At 41.8% G+C, this 15,964-nt stretch overlaps 1 protein-coding gene across 2 annotated transcripts in view; it reads left to right on the forward strand.

The window, feature by feature from the left end:
* The window catches only part of IL20RB (interleukin 20 receptor subunit beta), a 37,398-nt gene extending 27,960 nt beyond the window's left edge, over positions 1-9,438 (forward strand). Inside the window, exons 6-7 of one of the 2 annotated variants that reach the window (XM_041734306.1) lie at positions 1,651-1,793; positions 7,714-9,438. In XM_041734306.1, the coding sequence (XP_041590240.1) occupies positions 1,651-1,793; positions 7,714-7,821 (251 nt within the window). In that variant the 3' untranslated portion in view covers positions 7,822-9,438. The remainder of the gene's footprint in view (positions 1-1,650; positions 1,794-7,713) is intronic. The other variant, XM_041734307.1, reaches the window with a different exon arrangement.
* Positions 9,439-15,964: the final 6,526 nt, after the last annotated feature.

Below are 15,964 nucleotides of genomic sequence, written 5' to 3' on the forward strand. Positions count from 1 at the left end.
AAAATATATGTAACCATTCTCCTACTAATAGATATATTCTTTGCTTTCCAGACTTACCACTACAAATCATGCTGTAGTGAACAAATTTGTGTATATCCCAATTCCCATTTTAATAGCTGAATTCCTAAGCTACCATGCTGATGTCTTATAATATATTAAATCATCTCCTATTTTGGGGTAATTAGATCATTTCTATTTTTAGGCTGTTTCCATTTGTTTTTGATGATGATGTTCATTGATTCATTCATTCATTCAGTGAATACTTATTGAACATTGACTATGTGCCAGTACTGGTCTCATTGCTGGAATGTAGCAGGGAAGTCCTTGTCCTCATAGAGGCATATCCTCTAGCTGGGGAGACAGGCTATAAACAAGTAAACAAATGAGATATTTTCACTTGGTGGTATGTGTTATGAACAAAGCACACTAGAGCATACATGGACATGGAGGTGGAGGTATGTCACTTTAGGTGGAGAGAGAGGCTGGGGGCAGCCCGGGTGGCTCAGCGGTTTAGTGCCACCTTCAGCCCAGGGCGTGATCCTGGAGACCTGGGATGGAGTCCCATGTTGGGCTCTCTGCATGGAGCCTGCTTCTCCCTCTGCCTGCGTCTCTGCCTCTCTCTCTCTGGTCTCTCATGAATAAATAGATAAAATCTTTAAAAAACAGAGAGAGAGAGAGAGAGAGACTGATTATGAGGCTGTTGCCCTAGTCCAGATGTTGCTATGAACTGTTTTACGTATATAATTGTTTTCTTCCTTGAAATTATTTTTTGGAATCCATTCAGAGGAATAAATGAAAGGGTATGAATGTTTTGTTTATCTCTTGAGGGTGTACTGCCAAAGTATTTTCCAAAAGCTTTGAAACAAAGTACAGTTTCCACAGCCACATATGTGAGACCACCATTTTCCCTGCAGCCTCATTGGCTGTGCTGCCCTTCACAAGATGGGCGAGTTGTCTGACCTAGAGGGGTACATGAGTTGCTCTACATTACATAGAACAGAAAGAGGGGAACAGAACCTATTACCCCTTCTACATCTCCAGATGCTCACACTTGGCACTTTCTGATACATTTACTTCATAGAATGGCCCTGGGCTTTGGAGCCAGCCCTACTGTGTGAACTGGGGTAAGTTACAGAACGCTAGCAGGGACTCAATATATCGCAATTATAATGTGACTGTTTTCTGAAGTCAGTACTTTCCTCCATAATGTGAGCCAATGCCAAGAGCAAATTGTGAAACACATTTTGTTTCCAGTTACCACCCAGATCCCTTCTGTGCTGTTCTCTTCCGGCACCTCCCCCTCATCCTGCCAGGGTCCTGGCACTCTGCCTTCCTCCTGGCAGCTGCACCGAGGTACGTGCTAACATAGCTAGTGGCTTAACACATGAGGCTCCTCCCTTTCCCTTCCCAAGAAAAAGATTTTAATCTTCCCTGAGGCTTTCTGGAAACAATGCCGTAATCTGGACTCTAAAAAGAATGATTTTAATGGTGGTAATTTTAGTCACTAAGGCATACATCAAATCTCAGGATGTTGGCATCTGCCGTCTTGGCCAACGTGCAAAGCCAACACCAGGGAAGCAAGAGAGGCCAGAATTGTGATTTCATCTTCACTGTTGTCTCCTAAGCTTGTCCTTATATTTTCATTTCCAGGAGAGACCCTCCCTCTGGCACTGGCCCTGTTTGCATTTTTTGGCTTCACGCTGATGCTTGTGATTATGCCCCTTTCCGTCTGGAAAATGGGCCGGCTACTCCGGTACTCCTGTTGCCCCGTGGTGGTGCTCCCTGACACCTTGGTAATGCTATTTTTTTCTCCATTCAGCATGACACTTACCAGATGTACTTTGAGCCTTAGCCTGGCATGGGTACACATTCTATGGCTTTATAAGCATTTGCACAAAGAGAAGAGGAGTCATAGGAATCACTTCTAATTAGAGGGGCTGAGAGAGAACCCCTTTCTCTGGGGAGTGGTACCCTTCCTCAGGCTCCCGTCAGGCCACTGATGCTTGCCCTTAGGACCTGGCACAGGCAAGAGAGCAGGTGTGTTACACCACTCAGGATGTTCGGCATTTCAAGAGTCATGCACAGTCTTACTCTTCTAGACTGGCCTGCAAGGATTCTTGGTCCCTTGCCGTAATTAAAACAGCAGCTACATCCAATAATATGTCCCAACCCAACATATTCAGTTCATGTGCCAGGAGCATCATTGGTTCTCAGGGCAAAGTACATGTGTGTGAAGCATGGACAGTGGACACTAGGCCACAGGTTTGAGTCTCCAGGTCACGTAGGTCCTATGCCCATCCCAGGGTGGGAGAAAAGCAAAAGCAGGCCTCCAGCAGCTACCTTTGTTCTATTTTTCTACCTCCTGGGCCCTCCATCCACCCCAGACCTCAAAACACAAGGCAGCACAAAACAAAACAAAGCAAAACGACAACAAATGAAAACAAACCCATCCTTGTCACCTCAGGGATTTCTCACAGTTCTCTCCTGGGAAGAGGGAGTTAGCAGTCAGTTTCTCTAAGGCAACTAGAACCAGAACTGCCTGTAGTTCCTTATCAGGCTGGAGTCACTCTTGTGATATCTGCATGGCTCTGAGAGTACGGGCTATGTTCTCCCTACACAGGGAAGTAATCCTCCCTGTGACCCACTCTCCAGGACACCCCTTCACCTTGTTATCCTAACACTAGCTCTCTTTATCTTTCCAGCACTTCTACATAGTTCTAACTTTATCTGACACTAGTGCAGAGTTAAACAACAGGCACTGATCTAAGGCTTTATGTATATTGACTCATTTCATTTTCCCTCTTCCATAATTGCTTACCCATGTGCGTTTCATCAGCACCCTGCTAGCCCACTCTGAATGACTAAATAGTTAACCATGAAGGCACCGTGGTGTGGTGAACACCGGGGGTATGGCAGGCCTTTCCCCTTCAGCAAGAACCTGAGGGGTTCAGAGTTGCCAGGACCATTAAAGGATGCGTATTCTGCATTTGTTGGAGTAGTGTTTTATAAATATCAGTTGTGTCAAAATGTTTGATAATCCTGTTCAGATATTTTGGTGTAGTTTTATTAGTTATTGAGGCAAGACAACAAAATCTCCAACTAGGAGTGTGGATGTGTCTGTTTCTATGTTTGTCAATTTTTCCTTCATATATTTTGATGCTCTGTTTCAGTTGCCTACATATTTGACATGTCTTCTTCAGTAATTGAGTCCTTTATCATCACGAAATATCCCTCTTTATCTCTAGCAATATTCCTTATCCTGATAACAATATTGCTCTTCATCGTTTACTGTTTGTACGGCATATCTTCCATATTTTTACTTTACACATATCTGTGTCCTCGTATTTATTTATTTTAAAGATTTTATTTATTTATTCATGAGAGACACACAGAGAGAGGCAGAGACAGAGGCCAGAGGGAGAAGCAGTTTCCTTGCAAGAAGCCCGATATGGGACTCGATCCCAGATCCTGGGATCACTCCCTGAGCCCAAGGCAGGCGCTCAACTGCTGAGCTTCCCAGGTTTCCCCTGTGTCCTCATATTTAAAGTATGTCTCTTATAGCTGTATATGTTGGTCTTAAAATTTAAAAATCCATTCCAATAATGTCTGCCATTTAATTGGAATGTTTAGTCCATTAACACTTAACCCTGAAACTCTCACTTTCTAACTTTTGTGTTTGTACCCATATCTGTCACTGTTTGTGGCACCAAGAGAGACTTGCCCTCAGACAAGGAGCTGTGAAACTCACCAGTGATGTTACCTTCTTCCAAGTGTCAACTTTTGGTTGCTTACCAGTGACTTAGGGAAGTTGATTTCATACTATATATTTATATATATATATTTTATATATATAAAATCAACTTATATTTTGATCACTTTTTAAAGTTGTTATCTGTAGGAGGATTGGCCTGATTGGTGCTCCTCCACCATAAGCAGAAGCAGCACCTTGCAATAAAAGATGTCCTGGACCAATCCAAAATGATAACGGTAGGGAAGCATCCCTGGCTGAGATGGTCACAAGCTCTTTTCCACACGTGGTAAAAAAATTCAGCCTTCCTCAACTGAACTCCATCAAATTAGTCACCTTTTGTGCTATTCCTCTCCATTCTGTTACTCATGCTTACCTTCTACTCACAGGGTATTCCATTTCTAACCCTCTTTCATTTTTCTTCTTCTGGGTCTACATTCAGCAGCCCAGTAGAAGTTCTTCCCTATGTCAGGATCAGGGGCACTAGGACCCTGCCAGGACCTGTAGTGAGTGACGGCTAAGGGCCAGGGAGAGAACCATATAAAGTGTCCGTTACTTATAGAATTTCAAGTGCACAGAAGAGTCCTCAAATGGCAAGAACTCCTAAGGATCCTAATGCATTATGAGCCACACTCTAAACATAGCTCTTGGAGAAAACCAGACAACTTTAAAGGAGACTAGAAACAGGGATATTCTGTAACAGTATGACCACTTTCATCCATGGAAGATTGGTACAACTACCCTTGACTATCTTTTGCTTCTCTGTTCTCCTTACCCTCCTCCCTACATTGTTGTAGTGTCTTTCCTATGTACATTTCTTTCCATAAGGTTTTAAATTTTTATTATTTCTCCCTCGATTTTTTAAAGTGGACAATTTCTCTGAGTATATGCATTTCCCATAGTGCTGTACGAGAAATTGATCACTAGTGTCCATTAAATCCCACACAGATTCTGGAACTATATGTTACCACTGCCCTCTACTCCGCCTCAGCCTTGGCTTTAGCTCAGCCTAGCTGCACTTCAATGTTTGTCTTAGTTATAGATAATCCTCTAAAGTATTAAAAAGCAACTTCTAGCCATCCTTGCAAGACCCACGCATCTTTCCAATTAAACCATGGAAAATTACCAAGTAGAAATCCTTGACAATTCTTCAAAAATCCCTATTGAGTTCATAAGTGTTTAATTTATCTGTTTGGATTAAACATTTCATGTCTACATCTATAATTTCACGGTCGGTGATGGTTGCACTCAGAAATACACCATTAAGATTTTCTTTCCATTCAAATTTATATCACCAAGTAACAGTCTAAAGCAAAAATATATATGCAAAGAAAATTATATCAAGAATGCTCAGTGTACAGTCCCTATTTTAAAGTGTTATTTCTTTTCCTTGTCTTTTATCCATAATTGCTTTATGGGAATGGAGGCTTTGCTGCTAAAGGGTCTTCCTTTATTTTCTGTGACTCACTTTATTCTTTCTCTTTTTGCTGTCACATTCCACTGTAATGTAGGTAGCAAGCATAAAGATGGCCCCAAGTTAGTCATTCTTCAATGCATCATCCCAAGTTTGGCTTTGTATACTTCCTAAGAAAGTAGAGTTTGTGAGCTCAGATAAATCTGGGGCCCAGACAGGTACCAAAAGAAAAAGTGTGCGCCACAGTGAATATAATTCCATAGGGAGAGATGGTAGGGACCATGGCAAACATGTTATAGCTAAAGAAGGCAGTTGTTTTTTGGCTCTAGCATGTTGTTGCTGAGAGGTAATGTGAGCCAATGCTACTAGAGCTCCAAGTTTTTTTTTTCTTTTTTAAAAAAGAAAGTTTTATTATAATTACAACTAGATGAATTGCCTGAATCACCTGCAATATCTGGCCATGATTGCGTACGGTAGTGTAGAGTCTAAAATCAGAGGTGATTCATAAATCCTAGATTCATAAGTTTTTTTTTTAAAGAGATTTATCTATTTATTTTAGAGAGAGTGGAAGAGAGTGCATGTGCATGGTGGGGGTGGGGGTGGGGTAAGGGAGAGAGAGAGAATGCCAAGCAGACTTCCCACTGACTGCAGAGCCTGGCATGGGGCCTGATCTCACAACTCCAAGATCATGACCTGAGCCAAAATCAAGAGCCAGATTCCCAACTGACTGAGCCATCTAGGTGCCCCACCACATCTCCACATTTTATTTTTATTTTATTTATTTTTTTAAGTTTATTTTTTTAAAAGATTTTATTTATTGATTGATTCATGAGAGACACACAGAGAGAGGCAGAGACATAGGCAGAAGGAGAAGCAGGCTCCCTGCAGAGAGCCTGACATGGGACTCGATCCCAGGACCCCAGGACCATGACCTGAGCCAAAGGCAGACATTCAATCACTGAGCCACTAGGCATCCCAAGATCTCCACCTTTTAAATGAGAAACCAGAGATCCAAATGTTTATGTGAAATCTACTGATTTTTAAATGTTGAAAAGTAATTCAAATAAAAAAAATCAATTGAATCTTGCTTGAAAGTTTATTCTAACCTATGGGGTAGCAGTTTTATACCTTCTGAACTTCTGAGATTATATATTTTACTTTCATGTTCTAAAACTACACTGTCTAATATGGTAGCCACTATCCATATGTGACTATTAAGCACTTGAAATGTAGCTAGTCCAAATTGAGATGTACTGTAAATATAAAATATGCAATGGATTTTGAAAAACTCATTTCATTAATATTTTTATATATATTGTAAGTTACAATAATACTTTATTTACTTTTTTTATTTTTATTTTTTATTTTACTTTATTTACTTTTTAAAAATATTCTATTTATTTATTTGGCAGAGAGAGAGAAAGCGTGCACAAGCAGGGGGAGGGAGAGGGAGAAGCAGGCTCCTTGCTGAGCAGAGAGCCAGATGCGGGGCTCCCAGCACCCCGGGATCACGACCCGAGCTGAAGGCAGATTCTTAATGGACTGAGCCATCCAGGTGCCCCTAAAATAATATTTTAATAATAAACTACATTATTAAAATTAATTTCACCTGTTTCTTTTTACTTTTTAAAATGTACTACTGGAGAATTTTAAATCATCTATAGAGCTCAAATTATGTTTCCACTGGACAGCATTTCTCTAGAGTTAAAAAAAAAATCAAATATAAACACTGCAGATTTAGGTAGCTAGTATCCTAAGAACCTGACTGGACCAGCAGCAATGAATTGGTGGTCGGCTCCCCACTGAAACTCCCCATTAGTGACCCCTGCATGTACATTGTCCTCCCCTGTTACTTGCTCATGAACACCAGAGTTGCCTCTTTACAAACAGGGAACAAGGGCACCTGGCTCCATGAAGCTAACTAATATCTCCCAGGACTGAGGTGGAGAACCCGTTGGGCCTATTTGCTGTGTCCATGTGCCCCTCTTTGGAGAATTGACAGGAAGGGCCATGGAAAATAAGAACCTAATGAGTTTGGTGGAAGTGGGCAGGCTAGTAACAGTGGGGAGAGTCCCTCTGAAATGCTGACACCTGCATTTTTATAGTCAGTTAGGGTTACATATTGCCATTGTTGGGAGAAGACGGTAGGAACATGAATATGAGTGGGAAGGGGCTCCTGTTTGTGGCGTGTCACCTCTGGACTGGGCCCCCTTCCATGTGCTATACACTGAGCATCTCATTGCAGGTCATTATTTTCAGAGTTCTCTGCTGGAAGGTTAGACTTTTGGACAGAATTAAATTCTGGGCTTTTGTGGGGTAACTGATATAGCACAGCCCCCAGAGATCTGCTGGTCAGTAAACTGGAGAATAATTAGAGTAAATATTGGAAGCTCCTGAACCAGTGGTTAGAATCATCCCCCCACCCCCCCACCCCGATGCTTGAAAGTTAATCAAGTAGCTGGGATTTCTGCAACATTCTCTGTAATTGTGACTACTACTTTACTGCTACTACCATTCCTCTAATGAATTTTAATGAAAATTATTTTTTCAGAAAATAACCAATTCACCCCAGAAGTTAATCAGCTGCAGAAAGGAAGAGGTGGAAGCCTGTGCCACAGCTGTGCTGTCTTCTGAGGAGCCTTTCAGGTCCTGGATCTAGCAGGCTGGGAGAGGGCCCAGTTGAAACTGAGAATCCAGTTGGCACGGCACAGAAGCTGTGAGGGGAAAGACCCAGTATCTGTTTTCCTCCATGGACAAAGGACAAGAAAAGAAGAAGAGCCTGCTGTGTCCATGTCTAGAAGCAACTGTCAGAGGCAGAGTGGTTTGGTGGACAGAGTGCTGAGTTGGGGGGGGGGGGTCAGGAGATGTGACCTCTAGAACTAGGTTGCTCTGCCATTCACCGACTGAATGACCCTGGAGAAAGTGGCTTGGTTTCTTTGGTCTTCAGTTTTCTCATCTATGAAATAGGAGAATTAACCATACAACTGTTAAACCACCACCACCACCACCACACACACACACACACACACACACACACACACACACACACACACATACAGCTCTTGCAGAGCTTTGGGAAACTGGCAGCACTGTATATTGTTATTAGTTCAACTTTTCTGCAGAGCAGTATATAAATTGTAACAAGAATGATAAAAACTTTCCACCAGTTGGCTTGGAGACCCCCACTTCCCTAGAGTAAACCTTGATGAGGAAAGGAAGGATGGGTACAAAGTGTTGACTTCACTTCGACCCAAAATGCCTGTGCAGAGGCAAATGGCTCAGCCAGCTCTACAATACATGACCTAGAAGGAGGCCACAGGCTCATGGAAGATGGGACATGCTGTGCATACATAAGATGTTGTAAAGGGGAAATAATGTGTGCACACTCAAGGCAGCAGGTAACATGTATGTGTATGAGGAGAGGAGAATGCAGAAGGATGTCAATAATAAAGGTGGTGTTTGCTGTGTTCCTTTGACCTGCAGCATTGTTAAAGTATAGAATGAAAAATAAAAAGGGGTCACCTTCAGTAAGCTTTTTGGTTTCTTCCAAAAAAGTGGTCTTTAGTTACATCATCAACCGTATGTCCCAAGATGCTCCTGAAGGCCACCATTGGTCAGGAGTTGTTGGGTGACCCCAGGTAGGGGATCGGGAAGGGAAAGAGTGGCAGGCAGATTCCTGAGAACCCTGACCAATGCAGTAGTCAAAGCCTCACCTGGTCAGAGTGCCCCTGGATCTTCCTAGAGGCCTTGCTCCACAAGAAATCCCTTTGGGTACCTCTCCTCTTTAAGACAGCTCACTCAGGGTGTCCTCAGCCCCTTCTAGCATGTTCATCCAGGATCCACCTCTGGAAGCCTCTTCCCACCCCTCTCCCTACCAGGTGAGGAAGAGTCAGGGTTGGAGAGAGAAATTTCTTGAGAAGTGAAGGGATTGATGGGCAAGGCCTTTGCCTCCATTTTTCAGACCCCAGCCTTGAAGCCTCTGAGTTGGTTTGTCTCCACCAACTTCCTGGACCCCTCCCAGCCAGCCCAGAGCTGGGGACAATCTAACTTCTTCAACCATGTGTTTCTCCTACAAGATTTGGGTCTTCACCCACTCCCTACCCAGTGGGGCCTCAAGGAGCCAGATGGTGTGGACTCTCCAGGAGGATGATATTGCTGAAAATTTTTTCCTTTGTACCATTTTGTATGCTTCTGTGTTGTTCGACTCTTTTATGGAGAGTATATGTTAATTTTATATTTAGCCTGAACTGGAAACATTTTCAGTTTGCAAAAATAAAGGCCATGCTACTATACTGGTCGTCACTCTCCCTTGTCCCATTTCCTTGCTGCTCCATGTGGGGGCTGCTGTCCTTTTGCCACCTGTCCAGACCTAGAACCCAGAAATCACCCTTTGTTTCCCTCTGTTTGAGTCCCTCTCACAATTTGTCCCAGAGCCCATCCATTCCTGTTGGCATTTTTTGTTTGTAAACACTTCTCTGGATAATTCTGTTGTCTTCTCAGTTCCCACACGTGCATTTAACTGAGGTCCAGCCATGCATCAGACACTGAGCTTGTTCCCCATAGTAGGAGGGGTACCTCTGTAGCTGGAGTGCTTATATCTTGACTCCTCGGGCCTTCTCTCCTTTTATCCCCATCACCTAGCTCTTTAAACTGTAACACTTTAAGAAGTGAAAAGGAGCCCAGTTAGTAACTACAACAGAACAGGAAGACCAACCATGTTTGCACTCAACCCCACAGAGTGCCCTCACCCCCAGAATCAAGCCCAGCTTCCTTAGCCCTGCCCTCAGGGAACAAATGCCAGAGTCTAGTGAACAAAACCACTTATTTTATGAGGTTTACATTTCCACAGGGGAAAGGGAAAATAATAATAACAAAATAATACAAAATCAAATAATGGTAGTAATTCTTATTTGTAAGTGAATTATCTGGTATATTAGGAGTGTATCAGACCCATGAAAAATGAAAAGGTAGAGCAGAAAATGGGGATGGGGGCAGGTTGCAGCCTCCTCTAAATAAACAACTGGACCACAACTATGTCAGTTACATTCTTATATAGCTGCACAGGGTGGGGAGGTTACCAGTGGCTCTAGAACAGATGAATTTGGCAAAAAATTGACAGTCTAAAACAAAAACTTAATTTAGTATTTGTACTGTTTGTATGGATAGTGTATTTTTGAGGGGGGAGGGTTTGGAGCTGTTCTCTTAAGTTGTCAGTTAGAATAAGTAAATAATTATGTTTATTTTGATAGGAACCTAGATTTCAGGATTAGTGAAAGGGAAGGCCAATTGGACTCAAAAATTTGAGTAGGAGCCATGTATTGTTAGAACTGAATTGAACATATTAATATGAAGTCATGCCTTTGTAATACATTTACTTTAAAGTATATTTCTTTTCTGGCTTCCCCCCATCTAAATGGCTCAGTAGCAACGTTACCTCAATGCATATAATGCACCCTAATGCCTACATTATGGTTTCTAATGCTATTTTTCTCCCAAAAGGAGCCAGGGTTTCTGGGAACAATGTCTGATTCCATGTCTGGTCTGGGGCAAAAGAGTATGAGGCAATCTCATAACACCTAACGCCTTACTGGGCCAGAAGCAAAGCTTAAAATAACCAGGGCATTTGAGATCTAAAAGGGTCCCCACCACCAAAAGTTGGGATAATGTGAGAGCATCAAAATGAGAATATCGACTGACATTAGTACATTTGAAATGTCACGAATCCATAACAACACATAAAAAGAGCAAAGCTAATACAGTGAATTCTCAGAAAACATGAATAGAATGCATTTCAACTCAGTCTCGTTATGCAGTCATGTTGGGCTTTATTGACTCACCACACCAATGAAGAATACTATGAAGAAGAGTGAATGTACACACCTCAATCAGAAGGCATCTTTCTCCACTGCCACCAGTCCTTGGCCCAAGAAGCAACCCTTGGAGACCTGCAACAGCCTCTTTACTGGTTGCCCTCTACTTCCAGTCCTTTCTCACTTGCCTAACTCCTTGTCTATCTCCCGTCCTGCCAGGGGTTCCCAGTGATGTGCCTTTATTTTCTTTTTATAGAGTTTTTGTAGATTCAGTTTGCGTGTCTAGCCTCTGTGCTACCCTTCCCCATCTTATATATATATATATGTATGTGTATATATAATACATCTCATATATATGTATATTTTCTGTATGCGTTTTTTTTTTTTTTTAATCCTTAGGCTAATTCTCTGTGGATGCAGAGCTCTCAGTTTCCTTTGAATCTGGCCGGACTTGATTGATCCCTTCAGGGAACTTTTCCCAAAGCTTCTGGAGCCCCTTTGGAAGGGGGACCTCATTAAGTCCGCGGGTGTCTGGCGCCACCTTGTGTTGAGTGGTGGAAAAGGTCCTTCTGTTCTCACGGAGCCAAGCGATCTTAGTTTCCTGGATGGAGAAAGGAAAATTCAGACAAGTTTCCTAGAATGAGAACTCAACTACAAAATCTCCATGGGCTTGGCCCCTAACAAACCTCCACTACCACTAGTGGATTCAGAATTTAGTGGCCGCCATATCCGCACTCGGGCCCTGTCTCCAGCATCATTAGGGGCTTCTTTGGGCCTGCCTGGCTCTGCCTCCCTACTGGGCCCTTGGCCTCTGCCTCACTTTTTCCTGTGTCCAGCTTTCCTCTGCGCTGTCCTTCCTTATCTATTAAAAAAAAAAGTTTTTGAATTTTTGTTTTTCCTGTCTGTCATTTCTAGCCTATCCCTGGACTAGACTGACTTTCTAGGGTGTTCCTCAGGCCATATGAGGGGGTAGTTCATGAGAGGGTAGTCATATTAAACCACTGTGGCACCTACTCTGTGAAATTTGAAACTGGCATACAAGAGTTGACCCCAATTACAGTTTTGTCTTGTGGGTTCCAGGGACCCTCATGTTCTCATGCATCTAACAACAACAACAACAACAACAAAAACAACAAAAAAACCCATTCGTGCCTGAAGTGGGAGAATGCACATGTGGGAGCAGAAGACTCCCAAAAGGAAGATGCAGCCCCTCTTGCCTCCCTCAGTGAGAAGCTGCAAGCCCAAGAGGGGTTGCAAAACCCCATTAAGGATCCTGGAGGAAGAACTGAGCAGGAGTGTTCTTGGGTATCTGCAAAGAGCCCCAGGAGCAAAAGCAAAAACCCTCTTACTGTGAAGGAGGTACTTGCCTCTGGTTCCTCCATTGGACTCCTTTTGGGAAATTTTAAAAACTACTTAAAAAGGGGGATCCCTGGGTGGCAGCGGTTTAGTGCCGCCTTCAGCCCAGGGCGTGATCCCTGCCCCCTGCATGGAGCCTGCTTCTCCCTCTGCCTGTGTCTCTGCCTCTTTCTCTCTCTCTCTCTCATGAATAAATAAATAAATAAAATCTTAAAAAAAAAAAAAACTACTTAAAAAGTCCTGGCTGTTAAAAATGAGTGTCTGTACAAACCTTAGTAACTTCTACATTTTGCTCCTGTACTTTAAGCCACTTGTCTATGAAGTGGCCCCCATGCCTCCTCATTTCCTGGAGATGCCAGCATATCTCTACTAAAGTGCCTTGGTATAGGATTAAGCCTACAGACGACATCTTAGGTTTCTAGCCTTAGGAAATCATACCCCAGAACTAGGGCCTTCTGATGTCATCACACCGACAGTACCAAGGCTAAAGGGCCTTCACAGGTGAAGCTCATGTCACGAAGTTAACTCTCCATTCTCTCCTTTCACGTTTGAGTCTTGCTACTGGGAATAGATCAAAATGGAATAGCTCCCTCTCCTCAGATTAAGCCTAGATTATGGAGGATTGCCAATGGGGCGAAGAATTACTGTATTTTAAATGAAGAGTTTTAAGTTAGCAGATGGCAGCAGATTACAGCAGATGCTGTAATTTAAATACATGTAACTGTAAGCAGTTCCATTTCAGTTCAGGAGAGAAAACTGTCAGGAAAAAGGATTTGTCTCCTTCCTTCCTTTCCCTCGTCTTTTTTCCTTATTTCTTCCTTCTTTCCTTCCTTCCTTTTCTTCCTCCCTCTCTTTCTTCCTTTTATTCTTTTTTTTCTAACAAAGTTTTAAACTCTGAAGGAGAAGTTTAATCTGGGGTTGGCAAAGACAAGGCACGAGTTGAAGAACTGATAGGCAGGAGCTTGGTCCTGAGGTGTGGTTCTGAACATGCAGGTGCTAGAGATGTGTGTTATCAGCAGGGTGTATGCCAGAGGTGGGGCCCACTCTTTCCTTTAGCTAATGACTCATTTAAAAAAAAATCACATCCTCCAAAAACATTTATTACAAAATCAGAGTTTTTGAATTAGGTACCATTTTTAAAAAAGATTTTTATTTATTTGAAGGGGGGAGAGAAAAAAATAAAAAAAATGAAGGGGGGAGAGAGAGAGAGAGAGAGAGAGAGAGAGAGAGAGAGAGAGAAAGAACAAGAGCAGGGGTAGGAGAAGCAGACTCCTTACTGAGGAGGGAGCCCCATGTGGCTCAATCCCAGGCTGCTGAGACGGTGACCTGATTGGAAGGCAGACACTTAACTGACTGGGCTGCCCAGGTGCCTGAATTAGATACCATTTAAGACTTTAAAAAGGTATTAACAATATTGAAAATTGAAACCAGATAATGCATAGTTTTACCTTAAATTCAAAGAATGCGGTTTTGTGACTTACTTGAAGTCATAAATGCAGCTACAACAGAATGCAAAGTCAGGAATTTAGGGCATGATATATTTGATTCTGGGGCAGAATTTGGATGTCTCCCATAACATTAACTAGTTGTGTCCTATGAGGCAGTGTACTATGATTTTTAAACACTGATAGCTTTTATGAACAAGTTCTATGAGAAAATAATCTGGAAATTTTATGAATTTGTAAAATTTTCTACTTGAACTTTCTGAGAATGGTTAGAGGTGAAATAATCTGATAACATTTTTTCAGTAATGAAAAGATTGTGACATAATTTGATATATCTGGTAATGTATTTTTATTTTTTAAAAAGATTTATTTATTTATTTGAGAGGGGCAGGGCAGAAGGAGAGAGTCCTAAGTGGACTCCATGCTAGGCTCAAAGCCAAGCACAGGGCTGGATCTCCCAACTCTGAGATCATTACCTGAGCCTAAACCAAGAGTCAGCCAGTTAACTGTGCCACCCAGGCATCCCTGGTTATGTATTTTTAATTTAAACTTTATTGAAGTATATCTATGTTGCATTTTATGACCTTCTTATTTGGCTTTGGCAAGTTTGAGTTTTATATAGAATGAAGGTAATTGGTAACTGTGTTTTCCAAAGACTTCAGAGAATTTGGAGTTCTAGTCTCTGTTGGTCAATAATTAAAATAAGGACAGTATAATATATATGAAGCCAAACCTGAATTTTGACCCTTAAGTCAAAGGTATTTCTAGTAAAATCTTAAGGTACTGCATTTAGAGGTAATGTTCTTGGATAATCATAAAGAATTTGATCCCCAGGCAGTCCGGGTGGCTCAGTGGTTTAGCACTGCCTTTGGTCCAGGGCATGATCCTGGAGACCCGGAATCGAGACCCCCATCAGACTCCCTGCATGGAGCCTGCTTCTCTCTCTGCCTGTGTCTCTGCCTCTCTCTCTCTCTCTCTGCGTCTCTCATGAAAAAAAAAAAAAAAAAAAGAATTTGATCCCCTTGTGAGAAAATTAAAAGCTTTGACTAAATCTGGACTTAAGATACTGCTAATTGATTTTGATTCTTCACTGAAACCTTGAGGAACAACATGTAACACAGTATATTAGGCTGGTAAGGGAATGTTGAACATTATAAAAGAAGGGAGAGTTTATAGTTCATAAAAGGAACAAGATAAATGAAAAGGCTTAGAAGATTAGAACAAGACTTTACAAAAAAAAAAAAAAAAAGAAAAGAAAAGAAAAGAAAAGAAAAACCAACCAAATGTGTGACAGTAAAATAGATTGGATAGGTTAGTTAACAAGAGGCAGAATTGGTTCTTTCAGCCAGAAATCATGTGTACCAATCCTGATTATTGTGCCTATAGGTTAAGCCATTGTAGATGGACAGATAATGGTGAAATGCAACCGTCATGCAGAATTTTGGCCACTATACTGTTGGGGTTCTCTCCATCATCTTGAGGAGAAGACCTTCTTTCTCCTAGTGTCTCCTAGTCTCTACCTCCTAAGAGGTTTGGTCTCCTGGCTGTTCTGATGCTAGGGCTCTCAGCTTGAAAATGAAGGAAAACAGATGAATCAAAACTCTATGCCAGACAAGGATTCACAAGAGTGAGACAAGAGTGAGAGATTATAAAGGACTCTAGAGCAAAGACTTTTTTTTCTTTTTCTTTTTTGTTTTCTTTTTCTGTTTCTGTTTCTTTTCTTTTCTTTTCTTTTCTTTTCTTTTTTTTTGGCAAATCTTTAGTGGAATGCAGCCTAAAAACAAACAAAAAGTAAGCATTAGAAAAATTGAACTTTATTAGTTTGCATTGCTACTAGTTTGCATTATGTTTTAGAGCTATTTTAGAATTATTTTCTTTTCAGACAAAGAAAATAAGCAATTATGTTTATTTTGTTAGGAATCTAGATTTTGTTTAGCATAAAAGAAAAGGAAACATAATTGTAGAATCAAGGATTTGAATAGGAATACTGTATTGTTAGAATGGAACTGGAAAAATCGCTATTAACTCATGCTTTTAAAAGAACAAAAATAGGGGGCACCAGCATGGCTCAGTGGTTGAGTATCTGCCTTGGGCTCAGGTTGTGATCCTGGGGTCCCAGGATCAAGTCCTGCACTGGGTCCCCACAGACAGCCTGCTTCTCCTCTGCCTATGGCTCTGCCTTTCTCTCTGT

Source organism: Vulpes lagopus, chromosome 19 (assembly GCF_018345385.1).
Source record: "Vulpes lagopus strain Blue_001 chromosome 19, ASM1834538v1, whole genome shotgun sequence".
Lineage (NCBI taxonomy): Eukaryota > Metazoa > Chordata > Mammalia > Carnivora > Canidae > Vulpes > Vulpes lagopus.